The following is a 22,701-nucleotide window of genomic DNA, read 5'->3' on the forward strand; positions in this document are numbered from 1 at the left end:
GTATCATATTACAAAAATAACGATCATATTTCATATTTTTAATTACTCTAATCATTCAAGTTAATTAAAAAAGCACCAAGAAACATTTTTTTATAAAAATTTTTGATATTTTCTCGAATATTTAATGAAAATACATGCACACATTACTGCACATACGTTTTTTTTTTTATTATTGTTAATTAATTAATTAATTACTGACGATAATTAGAGAGCGCTTAAAGCGCTTATGGGACTGAATGGGTTAATAACTGGAGCTTCAGATTTTACTGACCTACTCATTAAAACCATTTAGCATTCAGTAGATTCAGTGATGGAACCATTATCTGCGTGACGGAGGGGCTAAAGGCCCCAACAGGAGGGGAGGGAGGGGGACCTGTGCGAGCAAAGCAAGCGCTAGACTGGGAGAAAGGAGCTGGTGGACATCCAGCGGGCATAGCCTAAGGGTATAGCCCCCCTTTATCCAATTAATACTTTCCAATACTTAATCTTGTTATCTTGTAAATCCTTAATGGATCTCAATCCACCCTGTAGAGGGCATATTCCAAAATTTCAATTTTGCATCTATCATTCATCACATTTACGCACCCCTTATTTTTTGCACACCTTTTAATAGTGTGCAAACAATAAGGGGTTTACAATATTGTACACAGTTACCTTGGTGCACAAAGGCGGTATGCTATAGTAACTTTGAATGCATGCTGAAATACAAGAACTGATTTGAAACAGGTGCTAATCGAAGGGTTTAAAATATGAGCAAAGAGAAAATAATTTACCTTTCATTAGTAGTTTAGATGCAGCGTCAAGTAGGCTGCCGGCAATAACAACCACTGAGGTAGTGCCGTCACCAGCTTCAATATCCTGTGCCTTGGACAGCTCAACCAACTGAAACCCAATAACGAAGAGCTTAGTAGAGTTGCTATAATTATATCAACATAAAGACAATTGAAGCAACTCAATTGAAACTTTCTCAACACACAACAGTTCTTTTCAGAACCATCTACATGGTGTAACACAATCATTATACAGTATATTATTACTTCGCCATGCAAACCTTCAAACAATATAAATGAATATGATTAAACTGATTACAGTACTATGTAAGAAGTTTAAACAGTATAAATGCTAATGACTTGGAAGTTTATATTTTATTTAAATGTTGATAAGAGAAGGTTCTTAATATTTTAATGGGGACTGTACTGTATTAATACGATTCTTTGGAGAACACAACACGACAGGCAAGCAACAGATGTTTTTTTTTAAACAACAATCCGTTCAGAATGCCACTGACAAACAGCAGACAGTTATACTGTAATATTTTTTCTGATATGCAATTTATTCTACAATTTATTATTTTACTTTCTATTATTTTACTATATATTATTTTACTATAGTAACATCTCCCAACCGCCGTCCGAACGAAATGAAAAAATTCGTAATTTGAATTTTCATAGCATCTCAGTGTGGTGATGGTAAGCCTAGGCCTATTACAAAGTACAGGGCTGTGGTTAAGAATGATCGTTCGCAATGACGTCATTATCGCAAGTTGGTTTCGTAAAATCAAGAGTTCGTAAATGGGAGGTTTGTAATTGGGAGATGTTACTGTACTGATGGTTCGGTTCCTCTGCATTTTTTCTTCAAAACATTTTCTTTTTCTTGTTCAGATTCAGGAAAGTTTGTCATATTTTGACAGTGTAACCCACAAATTATATTCCTTTGCTTGTTTTCCCATAAACAATGCAAACAAGAAATATCATCAAATTTATACTACCATACATGTTAAAAGTAGCAGTACACATTTTCATAATTTTGTTGCGCTTCAATAATTTAACTCTTCAATGCTAATTGTGAATGTTAACATCCTGAGCTCCTGCTTATGTGATTGGTTGACACAGCATATGTAAACATTCTGTCAACTCACCATTTTTGCAGCTGGATGCAGTACCTGCATCTGCTTCAAGATGGTAGCGCCATCATTTGTTATAGTTACGTCGCCTTTGGAATTCTGGATCTGAGAAAAAATTAAGCACGAGATGATTTGTGTCAGGAAAAAATGTTCAGTATATTACATGGTTTCGAAATTATCATGAGAAACCCTGCTGCTCTCCTGACTTAACAACGCTACATGGTGAGAAATTGTTTTCATTTAAAGCAAATAACAATATAATAATTAATAAAAATAATAAAAATAATAATAATTCTTCAATTCAATTCAAAGTTTATTGTCTTCATAAAATAAAGAAATTTGTCGTTGGTACACACTAGATACATATTAACACAGAACATAAAACAAAACAAATAATAATAATAAAAAATAAAAATAATAATGGTAAACTTATGTTAATTATTCTCCCCCTGCAGACACCATAGCTGGGGACTTACAGTGGGGAATTGTCATGAAGTACAAGTGGGTTTTACCGATTTGTCTCTCATAATCTATTCTAAAGACTTGCCACGACATGACATGTCATGAATGGTTGGGGGGGGGGGGTGGGGAAACCACAAGAAGGACCCTAGCAATGGTGCCCTTTTGAAAACTCCCAATTGGATTTGTCTATAGTAGCTGGCGTACCATTTTATCCATTCCTTTTGGTCCCAAACTTGTTCGAACTGCATCTGCAACAGCTAAAACAGAAACAAAAGCAACAAAGATCAGCACACGTTACCATTCTATTAGTTAAATCTGTAGACTTCAGAAACAGATGGAGAAGCAATTACTTCCAGTGATTTCATTTTCTTCTTTTGCATTATTAATTCTATTGTGTATAAATCTCTGTTCACACTAACTTTTTTAAATGTGACAAATGAATGTGATATGCCCATATATGTCGGGGATACGGTACCACAATATCTTATTTTCCAACTAAAGGTATTGCATCATCCAATAAAATGTCGCCACCAGTGTGACGTCGTTGTTCATGAAGACTTGTGAAATCACTCATTATTGTTGCATTAACGTATACCATGTTACAAAAATACATTTAAAACACAATTGTAAATAACTGTTTTTTCCCTGATATTGGATTTGTGTGTATATTTTCCTGTAAAGATGTTTAGTATTTATAGCAGAGCCACTTGATAGTTCTACTGAACTTTTGGCAATCCTCAGTCAATACCATCTTGTTTGTTGTATGTTTTGCTTTTACCTGGATATTGAAAAAATGAAATGAAACAACTTGATGTGAAACTTGTATAAATAACTCCAAGTAGCGAGTTGTTGCTTACCAAATCTCCTTGCATAAATATAAAACTTAAAAAAATACATGCCATAATAAATGTCAAACTATTGAATCTCAACACGATGCCGATCGATGGAGTGTATAAATTTTGTTGGATTTTAAATTCAATTTTATTATTTGGTTAACTTTTGAAACAATACAATGGAAACCATCATAATCATATTACCAACTGCAATTTTTTTCACGCTGGTGGAGGCATTTTATTGGATAATGCAATTTACCGCACCTAGGGCCTAGGCCTAGCGAGAAAGCCAACCCATTCATCATAGCAAGGCAGGCAGCGGAAAATATTATCACTATTCACTGTCTGCACCCCCCGACACTTACCTTTGGCTGCACTGATATTGCTGTTACGAATTTGGGTAGGTTTTTCTTTATCAAGAAAAACATTACCTCTACCGCCTTTCTTTCCCTGTGCAGGCATTTTGGCCTAATATATTTTGACCAATATACAAGAAAAGATGTTTTTGATAAAAGCGGATTCCTACTCTACCATCAAAAAATTCATGCGACCGAACGAGAACGTGCCAGAAGACAATGTGTAGTGACGAAGAAGTGTTGGTGAAAATTGAAGTTCAGTAGCATTTAGCACCAATTAAATTTGTGTTAAAAATTATAAATATAAGATCCTTAATTAATAGTATTTATTATTTATTAGGTTCAGTTATATTGTAGATAAAATAAAGATATATAATTTATATTATTATAATTATTTGCAGAGCCTAAGGTTTAAAAATTTCTTCAGCCATATTGTAAACATTCATCATGGCAACTGCCCACAGTTTGTCTGTTGTAACAAATTCTTGTATTAAAACACCACTCAACCCAAAAACTAAACTTGCAGCAACTTTAGACGAACGAGAAGACAGCTTATATCAAAGTTGGGGTACTCAAAATGATTTTGGAGCTCATAATGGAGAAGGCAATAAATTCATGGAGAAGAGCCCAGCCGGGAATGACTCTCCTCGCTCTGTTGATTTTTCAACTGCGGACGGTATGATAAAAAGCCTAACAAATGATTTAGGCAATCTGAGTGATGCTGATTTCTATGCTAAACTAACGGAGTTACGACAAGAGCACAGACGTACTCTAGGATTATTTGAAACGATGTACAATGACAAATTGAAAGACGAATGTAAAGACGAATTTGATTTTGAAAGATCACCAGCTCCTTCTTTTAGTCGGGGTCATCCTGTTTATGTCGGTGATCATAAACTTCACCATATTAATGATGAAATAGAAGCATATAACAAAAGTCAACCATCATGGTCTGCACTGAATGACAATCTAAAAGACATGTCAGCAAGTAAACCTCCAACCGGTCGTACTCGTTCAGCGTGGTCAGGGAGTCGACACAAACAGAGATCTCATCGTCGTAGTGGCAGTGTATCTGGTGATGAATTCACAAATGTTGCTTTAAGTTCCAGTCGAAATCTAAGCAGAAGCTCTGAGAGTCTATCATTTTGTTCATCAGCAACACATTCAAGGCTGCAGTCATCAAGATCAAGTACCCCAGTAGCTATGGTTGAGGATATGTGGGAAGATTTCTCTTTGGAAGACTACATGCCACGAGCACGAAGTGTGGCCTCTTCCAAGTCATCAACATCAAAGAGAAAGGATTGGTCTCCAAAGATCACAATACCTAAACCCTTTAAAATGACTCAGCGGGATGAATGCAAAGAAAGAACTAAATCGCGTACATTGCTAGAGCATGAGCAGGAACAACTAGAAAAAGAAAAAGAAATTGAAGCAGTATGCAGCCAGAAGTTTACAGCAACACCTGTACCTGGACATACCTATCTACCTCTGTTTGATGAAATTATGGAACGTCAAGAAGAAAGAAGGCGCAGAAATCAAGAACTAAGTAAGGAAGTTTTGAAGTCAACTGAGAAACCATTTACATTTATAAAGCGAGAAACGGATAAAAAGCAAAATCAAAGGAAACCTTTCAAATCTATTGCTCCAAAGCCTAAGAAAAAGCAATTTAAGGCTAACCCAGTCCCAAAAGAGATGTTGAACTCATCTATCGATGAGAAAATTGCAGAAGAAGAAGAATATCGCAAAATTCGTATCAAAATGCGAGCAGAAGAACTACTGAGACAATCAGCCCTACCTCCAAATATGCAAGTTAAAGGTAAAGAATACACAGATGGAAAGATGAGACAAAAGATGTACAAGAAACGTGAAAAGAATGCCTTTATAACGTCCGAGCATAAATTCAGACCAAACATTAATGGAGATGTTCCTGACTACGAAGAATTGCATTGGAAGTTCAAAATGAAATTGGACAAAGAAAAACAAGTAAAAGAGCCGACGGTTGTCGAACCATTCAACTTAAGAACAGCCAGAATACCTTCAAAGAAAGACAAAGTGTTGATGGATATTACGAAAGATGAGGAAACATTGACTGAACAGAGATGGCCATATTTAAGCTCAAGATCCAGCGTTAAGTTCTCCCATGGTAGTATCAACATTCCAGATGATGCAATCCCAACGAAGACTACTCACACCTCATCTCTAAGGGATTCATTAAAACAGAAGAGGAAAGAGGAAGAAATAAAAAAGAGACAAGATATCATGGAAAAAGAAAAAGAGAAACAAATGCGAGAACGAAAACTTAAAAGGTTCATTGCAGAAAAGGCTATGGCAAATGACAACTCAAGCACATTGGAGTCGACTCAGAAAGACAAACTCCGCAGACATAGGTTTGTTTAACCTTTTTTTTTTAAATAACAATTTTTAATTTAATTTTTTTTACTGGAGAAAATGATAGAAAACAATCAGAATATTTAAAATTAATTACAATTTTCTTGTATTTTTAAATTAATAAATATATATAACTAGCATATAACCATGCTCCGCGCGATGTTCATGAATGGGGAAAGGTGGCGGTGTATATCGTTGAATGTTATGGGAACTCGAGGAGGCAATTGTTGTGGATGTGATGGTTAGCATGCTATTGTTTTTCTAAAGGACGTCTTTGTAGATGATGTTGAGTGTCTGAATAGTCCTTGTGTTGTGAGGAATTATTGTGCAGTTTGATGAAGGGCGGATCCAGAATTTTTCAAACTGGGGCAGGGGGCCACAACAGTTTTAGAATAGATGAGTGAGTAGCACAACAAACATTAATGTGCATTGAAATTCCAAAGCATTTCAGCAGACAGGGAAGCACGTGCCATACATTGCTGATGTTTTTGAGGCATAGGCCTATAAGACTACAGTAATATATTCAGCATACTATGCGTACTCCTTGGTATGGTGGCGTACATGCTGCTCATATATTGTGTTGACGGAGGCATGCGCGGTGACGTAATGAAGCTGCGAGACAGACTGTTTTTCTTAAATTGAAGCACTGCGGTACAGATTAACAGAGGGAATTTATTTATGTGACGCAAGCGATTTGCGAAACATGGTGAAACAGGTACTGATTTTTGGTGGTTTTTGACTGATTTTTGCGTTGTTATCCAATGTCCAACCTTGAAAAGTAGCAGAATGTGGTCGTGACACATAGAAACCACAGAGTATGAGATATGAGCACATTCCTGCCAGTAGTTTCAGAGGAGATAGGTGAAGTTACGCGGTGGCGATTAGCAGAATTAATATATATTATTACTGTAGTATAAATTTAAAAGGTAGGTTTATAGCATGCTATAGGAATATCGCGGCAAGTGGCTGGTGCCATTGGCATATCTGTGCCCCCCCCCCCCAAAAAAAATAAAGAAGCTTCTGGAAATCATCAGCTAGTGCATAGTTATACCTGTAGTGTCAGGAAAATCAATCTAAGTGCATACACCTCAAACACTTGCCTTTAATATTTTTATTAATATACATCAAGAATAAAATATAATGATAAATTTGATCTTCCAGGGAGGCAGACCGAGAACGAAAAGAGGAGTATGAGCAGGAGTTGAGGGAGATGTTAAGTAGAGTTGAAAGTCGTCCTTTACTTTTTGAACGTGAATCAACGGTTTGTAAATCAACCAGCATCCTGGGAGTTTTTTAAAATACAATATTAGGATATACAGTACTGCAAACATAATATTTTTCAATTCACTTCTAGCATACTGTAACTACAAATTATGTCCTTTTTATTGTAAGGCATGTTCAGACAAGATTTAGCCATGATGTTTTAGTATTTGTGTATCATGCAGTACAAGTATTTGTGCAAAATGACTCTTCTGAAACAATGTGAAGTACACGTTTAACGTCTGCAAATTTTGTATAGATGCATTATTAGCTTTGTAGAAGGCTTATAAACAGTTGCAATGGGTAAGCAACATGTCATCTGCTGTAAATTTTCTTCAGACAGAAGGCAGTGTAATAATAATAATCTATAAAGCACCAATATTACTAAACCAAAGTGAAAATCAAAGGCACTGTGCATGTTTAGTTGATTAAAAAGGTGTGTTTTGAGTTTGGTCTTAAAAACAGCAACAGAGGGCGATTCGTATACCCATCTAGACATGCCTATATTGACATAATGTTTTGACCGTAGCAAATTTTTCCTCTTTTAATTATAAATGTTATACAGTAATTAATTTTATACTTTGTCGTTTATGAAACAGGCTAATTTCTAAATTAATTAATGTTCTATTTTCCATGTAGATAAATGCTAAACGCAAGGCAGAGCGCAAGTATCAGCAGGCCCTTCTAGAGGCTGGCATAGAGGAGGATTTTCTTCTACGTAAGAGCCGTGGACAGGTGTCCGTAGGTCAAGTTAATGGTATCGACGATACGAATGAAGAAGACGATGATGAGTACACGTATTCTTTTGATCGTAATGACGAAGACGATTACAGGTACATGAGGTCAAAAGATGAGTCTAGTTATACTAGTGACAGACACGGACCTTCAAAGACTGAAGACTCCCATGATGGATTGTCTCCGGGTGAAAGAACGCCAAGCTCTATTCATTCTGAAGATATTGATGATGAGGAAGAGGAGGAGGATGCCATGGCTAATGGTTGGAAGTGAACATGGTAGTAACCCTCCCACTATCTCAACAGCACAAGAACTAGAACACTAGTCGTACGGCTATTGGTTGATACATCCATGTCATCTCTGTCAGTGCTTGACAATGAAAAGCCGTCTGTTGATTGTCACTGACATTCTAAGCTCATCATTTTAAAAAAACGATCTGTTACGTGATTCTTGTTGTGTTGCATTCTCCATGGAAATGCGTAAACCGACAGCCATTGGTGTAGTGTGTACTGTCTGTATTGAGTTGATAAATAATAATAATTGATAATTGAAAATTAAAACATGAAAGCTTTAATTGCGTTTTAGACAAAATAATACAGTACATGGTTTTGACCATTACATTTACCTTTGCTGAAAATATAAGGATTTTTAAAGTACTGTAAAGCTTTGTCAAGATTATCAAATTTTCTTTGTACAAAAAAAATGTATATTACATTTTATTATACAGTTAAACTTGCCTAACTCATATAATTTCTAAGTTGATCTTATTTTACGTGGCAAATTATTGTGTTTTGTATTAATGAATAATCTGTAGTAAGTCAAATTTTATCCAAGTTGAACAATTTTCAATGTCATTTTGGATTCGACTTAGGCAAGTTCAACTGTTAAGCTATATAATATACTGTATGTGATGTCATGATGACCATATTTAGGCATGTAACTTGTAACATTTAATTTGTCAAATCAAATGTAGTCTGGACAAGCTTTAAGCATTTTGATAGTAAAACGCCTGTAAAACTGAATTAGTGATCTGTGTGCCATAGGATAACTTAATTAAATGAGCCAATTCAATATTTTAACATGTTCGCTGCCAGGGGCACGAGTTCACGTCCTCACCTGTCTAAACATACCGCTACTGTAATGCACGCAAACTCACCAGAACCTGAACTCTCACCCTGGATGTTCAGGGGAAAACCCGGAAGTAACAATCTGAAATATATACCGTATGTTTGTTCGTGTTTCTATACAGTTGATTTGAATGATTTTTATTGTGGTGGCTCCCTTTATGTCTTGCCATGTGGGATGAAACTAGGAAAAATGGCTTGGAAGTCAATGTGTTGATTGATTTTTAAAAAATTTTATCACGTCAGACTTTTTAAACCTGACTCAACTTGAAGTAATATTTAAGACACTTCTCATAATGTATGTTATATGAAGGAGACAAATGCCAACTCAATTATACAAAAAAATGATAGTGATGATGCAAATGGTATAATATTATTCTTCAGAACATAAGTTGAACAAAAATGATTATATTTATATATATGTCTAATGAAAATTTCTCAGATTGATTGTGAAAAAGACAATGGCTTATTTGATGTGCTTACATTTACTGTACATTCCTGTGTGATGATCTTCATGCGTGCTGAACTTGCATTATTAATGTTAGGCCAAATGAAAAAAATTATTGTGTTGGCCACGCCCGACCGACTCAAATTTTACGAAATTCAGGGTTGGCATTTTAGTTTTTTTTTTTTTTTACTACAACGAACAATATTTTTTATAAGAAAATAAGGTTGGAATAGCCTTAGCCAGGCTAGGGAGCCAAGGCCTAGCCTATTGTATTATCTTGTGTATTTTCTACTTTTTAGGCGTAAAAAATTAAAAGGAAAAAAAGTTTTCCTACCAACCTACCCATTTCTTGGATTTTCTCAAAACGTGGCCAACACTTTTTTTTTTTGGCCTTATAATTAGAAACTAACTCTCTATTGCTACTACTGTGTATGGAATTAATAATAATAATTAAAATATATATAATACAGTAATATGGTAAAAAATAAAAATTTTAGAATTTATAATTAGAAACTAATTTTTTATTGCTACTACTATGTATGGAATTCATAATAATAGTAATAATAATTAAAATATAGCATACAGTAATATGGATAAAAAATTTTAGAATTCGTGGAAAGTATTACATTAAAACAATCTGCATTCCCTGACTGAAAATGAGGCTTTAAAGCACTGCATTTTTTCGTTGGCTATTCAGAAATTTAATCGCCGTTTAATGTGATGGAGATTAAATAAAGTAAATTGTCTATCTTGAAAACTTAGTGTACACGGTTTAAAGATGTATTGCCCCTTGAAAATGACAGAATATCATTATAAAAAAAATTATTTTTTAATTAACATGTCATTTTGCAGTGACATACAAATTATTAACTTGAGCATAGAAATTATTGAATTACAGTAAAAAATGTGTACCCTGATTTTTAAACTGGATAATTATACTGTAGTATAGTATAATATAAAAACACTTAAAATGACTTGAATTATGGGTAAACATTGTTCAAGTAGCAATACTCTAACTTCTATGTTCAAGTAGAAAATGTTTGTTACTTCAAAATGGGCAAGTTAATTTCAAAAATGATTTTTTTTTTTTTTTTTTGGTATGGTGGTATAGGACAATTTTTTTTTTTTTTTTTTTTTTTTTGGGTGGGGGGTATCTTGCATGGGACAATACATTTTAACCAAATTATTATTGATTGATGTTAAGAAATGTAAAGTACTGTACTGGTTTGTAAAAAAATGGTTGACATAGCTTATGTAAATATCAGCATTTAAAAATAAACAAGTGTATTACTTGTAGATTGAATGTCTTTCATGTTTCTGAATGAAATCAACCGTAAATACTGTATTATTTATTCATTTATTTTTGGAAGGTTGTTAACAGTGTGTTGTTATCTGCACAATGGGTAGTGTATGATGGATGCAAGTAGATATGAAAACATTAAATTTTAAAAGAGTATGGAAAAGAGCTTGTGCATCAGTGTGCTCTCTGTTTGTCCTTTATTCTGCAGGCTTCAGGGAGACACAATGCAGTTGCAGTAAAAGCATGCAAAATGAATTTGCGGTAAATTTGTTTTAGAGAGATATTTACTGGGGAGATATTTGCTGGCTTGCGGGAGGTACATAAGGCCACACAGACTCCGGAAGAATTGGGACCCCTGTGTTATGGCCCATTGGCACTTAATGTTGTCTGTACCCTGTATGCATTACAATGTACTGTTGGCACAACTAATAATACTGCAGATTGGAGGTCACTGGTATCTAATCCAATTTGAGATGTATTGAAGCGTTGGGCTTTCAATCGGAAAGGTCGGGGGTTCAAGCCCGAAGGGCTGAAAGCAGTTTTTGAAGGAAATAATGGTTCCTAAGACTTCTATTTTCATATAGTGTACGAAATTACTTGACAATAATTGCTTTATAAGTCAGTTCTGACTTCAATCACCCGTTTTCAAACTGCTGGTTGTAGAGTGGTTGCTATATCATAAATCCATAGTGCTGGTTGTGATCACTGTGCATTTGCATTAGCTGCACGTATTAAAATGATTTGTTAGTAGTGCCATATAGGGCACACTCTGCACATCTCTTCGCAGCGTTTTATGTAACAAATAACTGTGATATGCCTATATTTGGGGGCAATATGACATCATCATGCCTATATATGGGCACATCGCACACACAAATTTCGATACTGTTGACAGATTCAAATTTGTCTACTCAAATAAATACGAAATAAAATAAAGGAACAAAATATATACAGTACAACTAATATTACAATCACAAACTTTTATTACAATTAAACATTTGCATCATACACATACAATTTCATAAGTAAACCTATAGTCTGAAGGGAGAAGGATAAAAAAAGTAGTAAAAACTATTGTTGATGTTGCTACAACTGGTGTATAACTAGCTAATTATTGGAAATTTGCTGGTGTATCCATGGTATACATCTTGATGTACATACCAAAGTTGTAGTAACTATGCACAAAGTTATAATAAATAATAAGAAAATATTTTCTACAAGAGTTTGATATGTTGCATTGTTAATTGGCCGTTCACAATTATCAAAATTTTTACAAGTGTACTAACACTATGCTATGGGAGTTTACAAATTTGTACACTTTTACATATGCATGAAAATTATTCAAAATAAGGTGCAATATTCAAATTTTTAAAATTTTATGACAAATTATAATGCAACCATGGATATAACAGACATTATGCAACCAAGTACAGTAGAGTAGTTTAGTTAACATCACAAAAAATGGAGAATGGTTTTGGCGAAATCAACTTTTTCCATGTACAGAGCTTTCAGAGGGGAGAGAAAGAGTAATGTTGATAATGGTGAACAACTCCTTAATGCTGTTATTCTTAACTATACAACAGTTACAGGTTTTTGGGAGTCCGGAAAAAATCAATACAAAATATCGAAAGACAAACAACATTATTTAACATTATAGTATAAACAAATTATTTATGTTTATATCTAAACTTTTGACAGAAGTACAGCACAATTAACTTGCAGCACAAGAATCCATGGAAATACAAAATTTAATGGCACAGATAAAATTGATAGCGATCATCTGAATATATTCATGATGTGTCTATATATGGTCATGATACGATTTCATCATGACTATATTTAGGCATTTCGCATGTATTTTGTCAAATTAAATTTGATAGTTAACAAGATTTATCGTATGCATACTCATACATTGATGTACAAAGTTGATGCTGATATAACCACCAACAAATTTCTTTAATCACCCTGGAGCATTTCTGACCTGGTTACCACCTGGTTATTTAACAGTAGCATAGGTTACTTAAAATATCTATGTTAACTAAGATAAGTAACCTAGTTTACCAAAAGTAGCTTTCATGGTTAACCTAATAAAAAAATCTTATTCTCTTCTGCTAGAATTGAAGTACTGTACAAATATGCAAATGTTTTTCTTTTCCCTTTTAACCAGTAATAGTTAACATAACAGTAATATGATTATAATGACAAAATGAATAATAATTACTGCTGATATTTGATTGATATTTACCATTATTTAAGATACAATATGTGTGTGAAATCTGAAAAAAAAAACCTCTTCAAAAATCATTAAAAACTCAAGACTTAACTAAAATATGGAATACTGTAGCTCATTTTAAGATTAAATAAGTTTTTAACTTCCTATATGACAGACAGCCAACTCAGTTTTATTTATTTACAGGCTACAAAAATGTATTACTAGCAAATTTAAGGCTGTGTGCAGAGATTATATACTGTAGGTTATAGATATTCATGTACCTGTAAGTTGTATGAAATATACAAAGAAAATATTGAATGTTATTTTTAAAGTTTGTAAAGTCCTCTGCTGACTATCAAACTGTATTCGACAAAATCATGTTGCATGCCGAATTATGGTCATGATGACATCACATCATGGCCATATATAGGCACATTGTGACTATATATGGTCAGACAACTGTTTTTGTCAAAGAAAATTTGATAGTTTGCACAGAATTTAACAGCGGCAATAAATCATTAAAGAAAAAAAAAGTTAGCACGCTTAATATTTTCCTTTTACACTTGGTTATGATCTTTTCTGGTTTGGTCTTTTATAAATCCATTTCTCTGGATGTTCAAGCACATAATATCATGTTTAGTTGTGCTTTATCGTCCTATTATTATATGACACTGCATAAGGAAATCCCATATTTTCGCATACACTAATAAATCAAGGCTAAATATCATGTTTCTCATCTGTTGTTTTAAAAGACAAAAGAGGGCGCGGTAAAAATAAGTACAAAGCATTCTTTATTTCATTCACAAAGATGACCACAAGATGGACACATACTAGGCACACATTCTGTACTGCTTATGTGGACAACAGCATTTCTGCAAGTGTTCTAAGTGTGTTGTCGATGAAAGAAAAAAGACGGCCTAAAAAAAAATCATGTAGGCGGGAATGAGAACCAGATTTCTTTTTATATGTGACCTAATTGTCCAAACTCACCTGGCAAACCATGAACATAGACTTACTTAACTACTTGGAATATAATCTATACTTATGATTACACTAGAACCAATGAAATGAAAAACTTAACTTAATCAAATATAAAAGCTTTAATGACTCAGAATGGGAATTAGGAATCGGCAAGAAACAGATGCTTACACACATTTCAAAGCCACAAACATCATAGCCATCTAAATTTTGAGATGTTTTTTTAATCACTTTACTTTGGTATCTGTTACTCAAATAATGCACTTTACATTGCTTTCCAATCTTATTAACACCAACAAGACCACAAAGCAAGGAAACAATAATTATAAATCTTCTTAATACTATAATATACATTCACTACTCACCTTATGTCAAACCAATAATTTCATACAATCTATACTCTCCCATTACTTCTTACAACAAACATATCGGCTAACAAAGGATGTACAATAATCAAATTTTATATGAATATAGTCATTACATGCAAAATACAAACATACGACCTCATTCTCTTATCACATTGTGGAAACAGTACAGTATTAGACTTTCATACATACATTTTAAGTCTTTTTTTTTTTTAAAAGCATGCAAAAACTGTACTGTACTATCTCATACTGAACATCGCAATAACAATTTAATATTTCCCTACTATCAACACATGACAAACCAAACTGTTCACTTGTTCATTCTTCAACTGATAAATTGCTCCATGTAAATTACAAATGCAAAATAGCTTTTCTGTTTCAATTAACTCAAAATCATCGCATTGCTAACAAGCAAAAATGATTATGTACAGGCTATATTACAATATGTACAATTATTACAACACAAACAAAAGTAAAAAAGAATACAGTAATGTTAACACAACCATGTAAAACACATCCATTTACTAAAATGTAATAAATAGTAAGGGAAAAACAATGGACATGATCAAATTATCATCACTCGGATTATTATTATTTAATCATCTGGCTTTATGAGAAACTGGTCTCTATGTTTGTTCTCAAACCAGGTTGTAGGTGATATAACAGACTGATACAATGGTAAGAATGTTAATATCCATGTGTGATGTACCAGTTATATCTGCTAAGACAGTGAATTAAGCGGGATGTACCGGTTGGCCATCTGGGATCTTCATCTGTCACGGACTATGCTGATTCTAATGTTTAGTACGTTTCTACAACATTCAACAGCTGTGCATATTACTGTCAGTATCATTCTGTGATACAGTATTGCATCGCACGCAGTATTTGTACCGTCTCTGATATGCCTCTGCATCAGCCGCTTACAGCATAGCATTTCTTCCAGGTCCTCGATCACTACAGAGGGCTCTAGTCTTGCATTTCTTCTGGCATGTCATGAGGGTTGATAATACCAGGAACAGATAGCTGAACCTTCCTTTTCTCCTCTTCAGCTTGCCTGAGCATGGACTCGCGTTCCTCGATGAATAGGTCAGAGAGATCAGCTCCTGCGACTTCCTACAAAAATGATGAATGAATGTCGGTTGAAAAGCAATATTCCAACAAAATATAGGCTAAAATGAGTTATGCACATTCTCAAGAGGTTGGCATAAAAATGGGTAGGAGGGCCAAACTGAATTTTTTTTATTTAACACAAGCAAGCAAAGCCATATGTGGCAAATGGGCTGCCCACCTGTAAGGTATACTAAAAAATTATTTTAAGAGCAGCACATTGGCTTAACATACCTTTATTTGTACTAAGAAATCTCGCAGATGTTCCTTGAAGGCTGCGATATCTTGGTTTAAACTGAAGAGACCTGTTACAAACAACTTGATCTGTAACCTAACAAGAACATAAATCAACATTATTAATCTTGAAATCATTCTATGCTATATTATACACAACAAAGTACTGTAAGCCCCTAAATTAATGTGTGTTCACATAAGAAAAAATGGAATGTTGCGATTTGTATCTGAAATTTAAAGTTGAAAACACAATTGATTGTTTTAAATTGCTTTAAGGAAAAAAAAAAAAAATTACAAATAAGATTCGGTACTACCATAGCTTGTACTTACTCTTGAAGATGTGGGAAGGCATTCTTGAGAAGCTTGCCTGTGTACTCCTTGATGAACTCGTCGTTGTCCGTTTGACCTTGATTAGAATCCAGATTAACTACTATCCTCTTCCTTTCCACCAAGTTGAACATATATGCCAGGATCGTTGCATGCATGGTTAAACCTGCAAAAAACAAATATTTTTAATTGTACAATTCAAGCACTTGCATAGCGTCCATATAAAAAGCCGGGTATAACCACACAACAGATCGTTTTTAATGACAACCTATTTAGACTGCCACCGACAATCAGCACAAGTGCTCACTGAGAACAGAAACTGATTTGTCAGCCGACGATCGAACAGCAAGCGTTCGACTTTATAGTCTCAGATAGATGTCTTGATCTGGATCTGTTGTAATGATGTAATTTGTACGTTTTCTATAAAATGTGTGCAGACGCTAGTGTCTAATAATGCGACACTAAAAAAAATTTCTTACTAAAAAATCTTCATTATCTGTTTTGGCTTCATGTTTCGACCACTTTATCAGTACTTGAATGCTTCTACTATTTGTAGGGTGTAGTATGTAATGATTTATGATTTGAGGAAAACATGACATACTTTTATAACTTTTTGTACGCATTTCACAATGCTACAAACATACTTACCTGCTGTGTGAGATGTATCCGTAACAACAGACAATACATGTTGCAGAATGTCTGTGTAGTAAGTCTGGTAAAAGTTCTGGGCAGCGCTGGCATCTTGCCAAATATTCTGGAGCAGTCCATAGAGTATTGCAAGACCTGTTAGACAAACAACAACATTATTTCATGCAATCCATATACATATACATAAAATTCACTGCATCACAAGTATATATGAGGCTAGCTTGCCATCCCAAAACCAAGCATATTGTTGCTAAAATTTAAACTTTAGGAGTAATTAGCATAAGAACATGGCAATATTGTATACCTTAGTACAGAGAAGCTGTAACACTTTTACTCACAACATTGGCAATAGTAAGTCGATTCCAGTAAATGACCATTTTAATGCTTAAAATGTGGATATATTAATTTCTTTTTTGTTTTTGGTCACTGATGTTGGTTCTGAGTACACACACAATGTATTTTTGGGGCCTAGGACTGGACATCTTCATATATCTTACAGCATGTTAAAGCATGAGGTTCAAAAACAAGGTATCAAGAAATGTTACAAAGTCTAGAATGACTACTGACAAGCATATAAAGAAAACCCACCAGTATCTGCTACGTTGCGCATTGTATGTTTCATGGCCCATACGATCGAGTCGAGAATAAGCTTAAACTGCGCCGCTGGTATTTGTATGAGGGCTGCGAAGCAGTGATTGCTAACTGCTTGTAAGAGCAGGAAGAAATTTGTCCTGTGTTCAGGGTATTCCTCAAAGTCTTTGTTAATCATTTCAACAGTACACTCAAAAACATGATCAAATATTTTGGGGATCTGATTCGTGATATGATTCTGAAAAAAAGTATTTAATAAATAAGTTTCATTCGAATTTTCAATAGAATGCTATATTACAGAAAGTTAGCAATTCAGAAATTTTTCCATTCAAGTTTATTAGCACAGACAGTATATCTTTAAGTCATAAGCAAATATAGAAATAAAAATGAATAAATAATAGCCCATTAATTTGTATGTTTTATAATGTATCACAGGAAATAATCTATTTTGATCAATCTGCAAGCGGTTATAATGCAGAAATATGGAAGAACTATACTGGTAACTTAATTATTGAATTAAATCTCCAAATAAATATGCTGTATTAAGTGAAGGGGAGGTGTTTTGGGGATGCAGTTTGATAATAGGATGTTCATACTGCAATCATGAGGCTTCATTAAAAAGACATCCAGGCTCACCTTCAGTTACAAGTTAATTCTTTGAAATAAATACTTGTTATTTTTGAAACCATTAATAAAAACATTGAAAGTACATTGAAGATCAGTACACTTACTTCTAATTTGTTTACAATCGTTGACATAGTACTTAACACCTCTGGTTCTCTACCAGCTGGGACATTTCGTTTGTAATCTGAAAGAACAGCTTCCAGCAGCGGTGGGATAAAATTCTCAATCACCTGCAAATAACAATACAAATCAATGCAATAATCTGGCACAATAGATCTTGTTGTTTTGCATCGAAACTAAATACAAATTCATATTAAAAAACTTAGAAAATAAACCATCACAGGGCTTATTTTACTTCCGCCAAGGAGGTTATTTGTTCACTGCAGTCTGGTGTGAGCAATATTATGCAAAAACTAAGGAATATATCATCAAATTTAGTGGAATGGTACATAATAATCTAAGAGGTGATTCAATTTTGGGAAGAAAAAGGTCAAAGGACTTGATCAAGGTCACAGAAATTCAATTTTTCCCTTCTTGAACTTACCCTCGAGCATTAAAGAAAATAATGGAATCCCCCACAACCCAGCTGCATATTGTTCTGTATTTTGCCACAAGGCGGAGGTATGAACTCTATCGAGTGACTGCTCTGATTCAGTTCTGTAACTGACAAGTCATTAGCCGCTCTGTTATATGAGAAGAAGAAAGAATACATACCATTTTGGGATCATTTGATCTGCTAACCCAGCCAGAAATGAGTTTGAGCGTCTCTTTTTTCACGGTCCTCATAGCTCGGATTAGCGGTACCTTGGTGACGGACTCTCCATTTTGAGTAATAGCTGCTGAGATATTCTCACTCATGCATTTGTATACGTTCAACATATCAAGATAGATACGACCAAGCTGTAAAAGAATTTAAAAACCTTGCTGATATTTTCGAAAAAAAAAACTCTTATGGGCAGTAATTATTATTTTGCTATGTCTTTACTATGAAAGTAAAATATTAAAAGGTCTTGGGTACAAATTGTCTAAAATTAGGTATCTTTCTCTTAACTAAAAAAAACTCCACATAACTTTGTAATTGGTGAGCTAATAACTGAGCTGTTTTTATATTGTTCTAAAGCAGTTTAACAGAGCTACACCTTAAATTCATCATGTTGCTTTAGTATGTAATAATAACGATTTATAAAGCACAAACATCACCACCAAAATTAGTGCTCAAGGCGCAGTGTCAAACAACAGGTAGAGAACAAACACGAATCACAAACAACAAAGTTTAAACATGTTTTTTTTTTTGTAAATTTTATTATAGAAAATTAAAAACGGCAGCACAAGAAATCAAAATGTAGATATATCATATATAATTAACTTACAATAATATACCTTTTCATTACACCAATACTATAACCACTGTAACAAATTAATTACAAATATTATGTCAAGTGAGTGTAGAGATACAACTTCCATTTACCTGTACAACAAAAGAGTGGCCTACAGCTTTGCATGCCCGAACATTGGTTTTCAAAATGCTTCCTAGTTGTTTGACGGTCTCTGGCTCTTGCAAAATGTCCATTTTCTGTAATGTAAAGGAGAACATACAGTTTTATTTAATTTATTTCTTCTTTACCCCGGGTGACCTGATCAGTGTAAAAGCATTGTTATCCTCCAGAGGCCAGCAAATACAGTATTAGGTTAAGTGAGAATAACTATTTATTCTATTAAATTTAAACATAATTGTTTTTCAAAATAGCATTAGAATTTTAACACCCGTTCATACTATCATTATGTGATACATCTCTTACAACCATTTGACACTCACTTTAGTTGCTTCTTGAATAATGTTATCCCAGACCTGATTGGGTAAGAGCATATACTTCTCAATCAGATGTTCCTGTACCATGGAGTCAGTCTGAGCACTGATCATGTAACCAACAGCTTCATAAAATGTGTGCACCTATGGAGGCAAATATTAAGAATATATGATTAAACAATGCAATTACATATATAAACCTACCTACATAAATAATTAATAAATGGGGCTTGCCATGCTACATTGACTTTTTAATGTATTCATATTCTCCACAGTATAAGCTTCAGGGATGTAGCTGAAAAAAAAAGTATGGGTCAGTGATAGACATTTTGAGGGTGGGTGCATAACATTGGTAAACTCTACATACTAAGAGTGGATGTTAAGGATGGATAAGTGGGTTAGTAAGGGTGGGTGAAAGGCCATCAAATTGTCAAATGAAATTGTGGCCCCAACCACCTCCACCCACCATAACTACATCCCAGAAGCTTTAAAATGACTGGTATTCAATACTGCCACATTCCAATTACATAGTTTAATATTTAGCAACAGAATGCGCTTTTTACATGGCAAATGAAGATTGTTGTCTCAGATAATACATTAATCAAGTGAGTTATCTAGCAATGGGGACAGCAATAAAATACTTAAAAAAACATTATCTAGAGAGTGTTTTGATTTGGCTTACCTGTTGTGGCTGCAAGTCGCAGATAATGGATTGGATACCGTTGAGAATCTCCTCAATAAACGGCATTACCTCGCCCACTTGCACCTGCACAAAGTGACGCCTACATTTTTGTGCTATCTTAATAAATGTGTCGCATGCCATATCCTGAACGCCGTCATGTGTTTCTATTTTAAAAAAAAAAAAATCACTTAATTTATTTAATTAATTTTTTTTTCATCAATGAAATACAGGAACAAATCCAGACATAAACACTGTAAACACACAAAACGCACAGAAACGAGAAAACAATAGAGAAGATTGCTGATAAAAAAACTCCCAAATTACTAGGTTTTGCATTTTCTCCCAAATGAAAAATAATGTCAACAATTAGGTGATATTTGATTGCTATTTAACTAAATAAATACATTAAAATACTATATAAAAATGGATCAAGTTTAATTTAACAAAAGGAAAAAAATGATTAAATACGGGTCTTTTAATCTATTTAAACAATTTATATTATCAAATATTTTTATAAAAATATTTACAACATAAAATAGGCAGGCATGGAAAAAAAAAATGTTTGTTCCTCCGACCATAAAAATTGTCTTGTAAAGTGCCTCAAGCAACAAATGGTATCTGTACACTATAGAGCCCAACAGTTTTTTTGAATTTTTTCTCCCAAAATGCCTCTGGGACATTCATGATGCCTCTGACTGTCTGTCACGCGGTCGTGCACATTACCCAGCCCTGAATATAGGATCAGGTTTTCCCTGAAACCAAGCATAGGAGTGGTACTAAAAAAAAATAATACTAGAAAGAAAAAAAAAGTAAACTTAACAGGAAACGGAAATGTTATTGGCAACTTACCATGCATGAACTCAAACAGCTTGTTGACAACAGTTTTTAAGAACTTCCAATGAGCTCTAAGAAACCTTGGATATTGGCCAACAACGTACATGATGTTTGATGCAATGATGGCCTTGTTGTCTTTACCACGCTTCTGCTCGCACAGTCCTAGCAGGTCTTTTATGACGGTGACCAGGAATCGCTTTTCGTCCTCCTCGTGCATCGCGCCACTGATAGATCCTATTGCCCAACATAACTGCAGGAAAAATCATGTGAATATTTTGTGTTATTTTTAGTATTTGTAGTATTATAAACATGTACAAAGAAGTTTAAATTATTATTATTATTATTATTAAGATGACTCAATACTATCAATCCAGCTCCTCGCAGGTCACAGTGCAAATTCAATGAGAATAATAACATGAAAATTAGCACGCTATAAATGGCACACTGGAATGAATAATTCTACTAGTTTTGGATGTTTTAGTAAAAAGTACAATGGCAACATTAGTCACTATATAAATGTAAATATGCAAATAATCAGACCAGAACAAATTATTATTTCTGCAGATTACCAGCTAGATGCCAATAGCATTTTTTTACAATAAGCAAAATAACAAGCTAGATGTCACAAGATCTGGTAGATAGAAAAAACAAAGTGAAAACCTTTACTTAAACTTGGCTTGTGCTATAGAAACTCTATAGAAATGTACAGCTATTTTAAAATACATTAGTACAGTATGTATCATTTTCAATCTATTTCTTTCTGCAAGTAAATTTAATGTCATAACTTTTGTACGAGAAGCTGAAAATAATATTGAGCGGACATCTTCGGAAGCAAGAAAAGTATCCCCTGAATAGTGGTGTAACCTGAATGAACTGGGGTTGGCCATAGTGTTAAAAGATATACTTTCTCTCATTAAATGTCTCCTTAATGGAAGTGTCCCATTAATAGGGATGTCTCATTAATAGGAGTGTCCCAAAGAAAGTGGTCTACTGTATTACAAAATAGGATGTTAAAATAATTTAAGACAATGTCTAGTGAGGAGACTAAAAAACCTTTTCATATCTTGTGCACTATTTATTACTTTAATGACAGAAGAATACAATACAATTCTTTATAGAATTCCTTCTATTCTTTATAGAAATAAGAAGTACTTAAGTCTGTTTTTGTTATTATATCTATTGTATTTTGTGGTGGTATGTGAATTCTAAATAAAAAAAAAAAAGAAAGAAATACTTTATACCAACTTACAGTATTTAAGTTCTTCCATGACCATTCCTGTCCATTGACCTGCAGGTGTAGTTTCTCTGTCATTATTTGTTCTGTGTCTGCATAATCCAAATGAGTCAAATACACTGCAAATGAATGCACATTTTTCAATTAATCATCAATCAATCATTCATCCATTCATTAAATCAATCAATCAATCAATCTGTACATGCTTAAATCTATTGTAGTGATTTTAGTTTTTAAAGACATCCAGTA

General features: G+C 33.9%; 3 protein-coding genes across 4 annotated transcripts in view; 1 reads left to right on the plus strand and 2 right to left on the minus strand.

Annotated features, from left to right (window-relative positions):
• The window catches only part of LOC117120093 (T-complex protein 1 subunit delta-like), a 12,972-nt gene extending 9,185 nt beyond the window's left edge, over window positions 1-3,787 (minus strand). Inside the window, exons 1-4 of the mRNA XM_033265098.1 lie at window positions 3,564-3,787; window positions 2,570-2,622; window positions 1,919-2,008; window positions 774-882 (exon numbers count right to left, since the gene is read on the minus strand). Of these exons, the coding sequence (XP_033120989.1) occupies window positions 774-882; window positions 1,919-2,008; window positions 2,570-2,622; window positions 3,564-3,660 (349 nt within the window). The 5' untranslated portion in view covers window positions 3,661-3,787. The remainder of the gene's footprint in view (window positions 1-773; window positions 883-1,918; window positions 2,009-2,569; window positions 2,623-3,563) is intronic.
• A 181-nt stretch (window positions 3,788-3,968) lies between these two features.
• On the plus strand, window positions 3,969-8,705 carry LOC117120092 (protein FAM161A-like). Its single transcript, XM_033265097.1, has 3 exons — window positions 3,969-5,941; window positions 7,104-7,203; window positions 7,842-8,705. The coding sequence occupies exons 1-3, from the start codon at window positions 4,002-4,004 to the stop codon at window positions 8,208-8,210; spliced, it is 2,409 nt and encodes an 802-aa protein (XP_033120988.1). The 5' UTR covers window positions 3,969-4,001; the 3' UTR covers window positions 8,211-8,705.
• Window positions 8,706-11,774: 3,069 nt separating this feature from the next.
• The window catches only part of LOC117120138 (exportin-1-like), a 28,433-nt gene continuing 17,506 nt past the window's right edge, over window positions 11,775-22,701 (minus strand). Inside the window, exons 12-23 of one of the 2 annotated variants that reach the window (XM_033265159.1) lie at window positions 22,468-22,571; window positions 21,234-21,468; window positions 20,385-20,548; window positions 19,712-19,846; window positions 19,364-19,468; window positions 18,610-18,795; window positions 18,003-18,125; window positions 17,269-17,509; window positions 16,681-16,815; window positions 16,036-16,198; window positions 15,706-15,802; window positions 11,775-15,477 (exon numbers count right to left, since the gene is read on the minus strand). In XM_033265159.1, coding sequence (XP_033121050.1) covers window positions 15,331-15,477; window positions 15,706-15,802; window positions 16,036-16,198; window positions 16,681-16,815; window positions 17,269-17,509; window positions 18,003-18,125; window positions 18,610-18,795; window positions 19,364-19,468; window positions 19,712-19,846; window positions 20,385-20,548; window positions 21,234-21,468; window positions 22,468-22,571 — 1,835 coding nt within the window. In that variant the 3' untranslated portion in view covers window positions 11,775-15,330. The remainder of the gene's footprint in view (window positions 15,478-15,705; window positions 15,803-16,035; window positions 16,199-16,680; window positions 16,816-17,268; window positions 17,510-18,002; window positions 18,126-18,609; window positions 18,796-19,363; window positions 19,469-19,711; window positions 19,847-20,384; window positions 20,549-21,233; window positions 21,469-22,467; window positions 22,572-22,701) is intronic. The other variant, XM_033265158.1, reaches the window with a different exon arrangement.

Source organism: Anneissia japonica, unplaced genomic scaffold (assembly GCF_011630105.1).
Source record: "Anneissia japonica isolate Jap-2015-1 unplaced genomic scaffold, ASM1163010v1 scaffold401_len1656234_cov178, whole genome shotgun sequence".
Lineage (NCBI taxonomy): Eukaryota > Metazoa > Echinodermata > Crinoidea > Comatulida > Comatulidae > Anneissia > Anneissia japonica.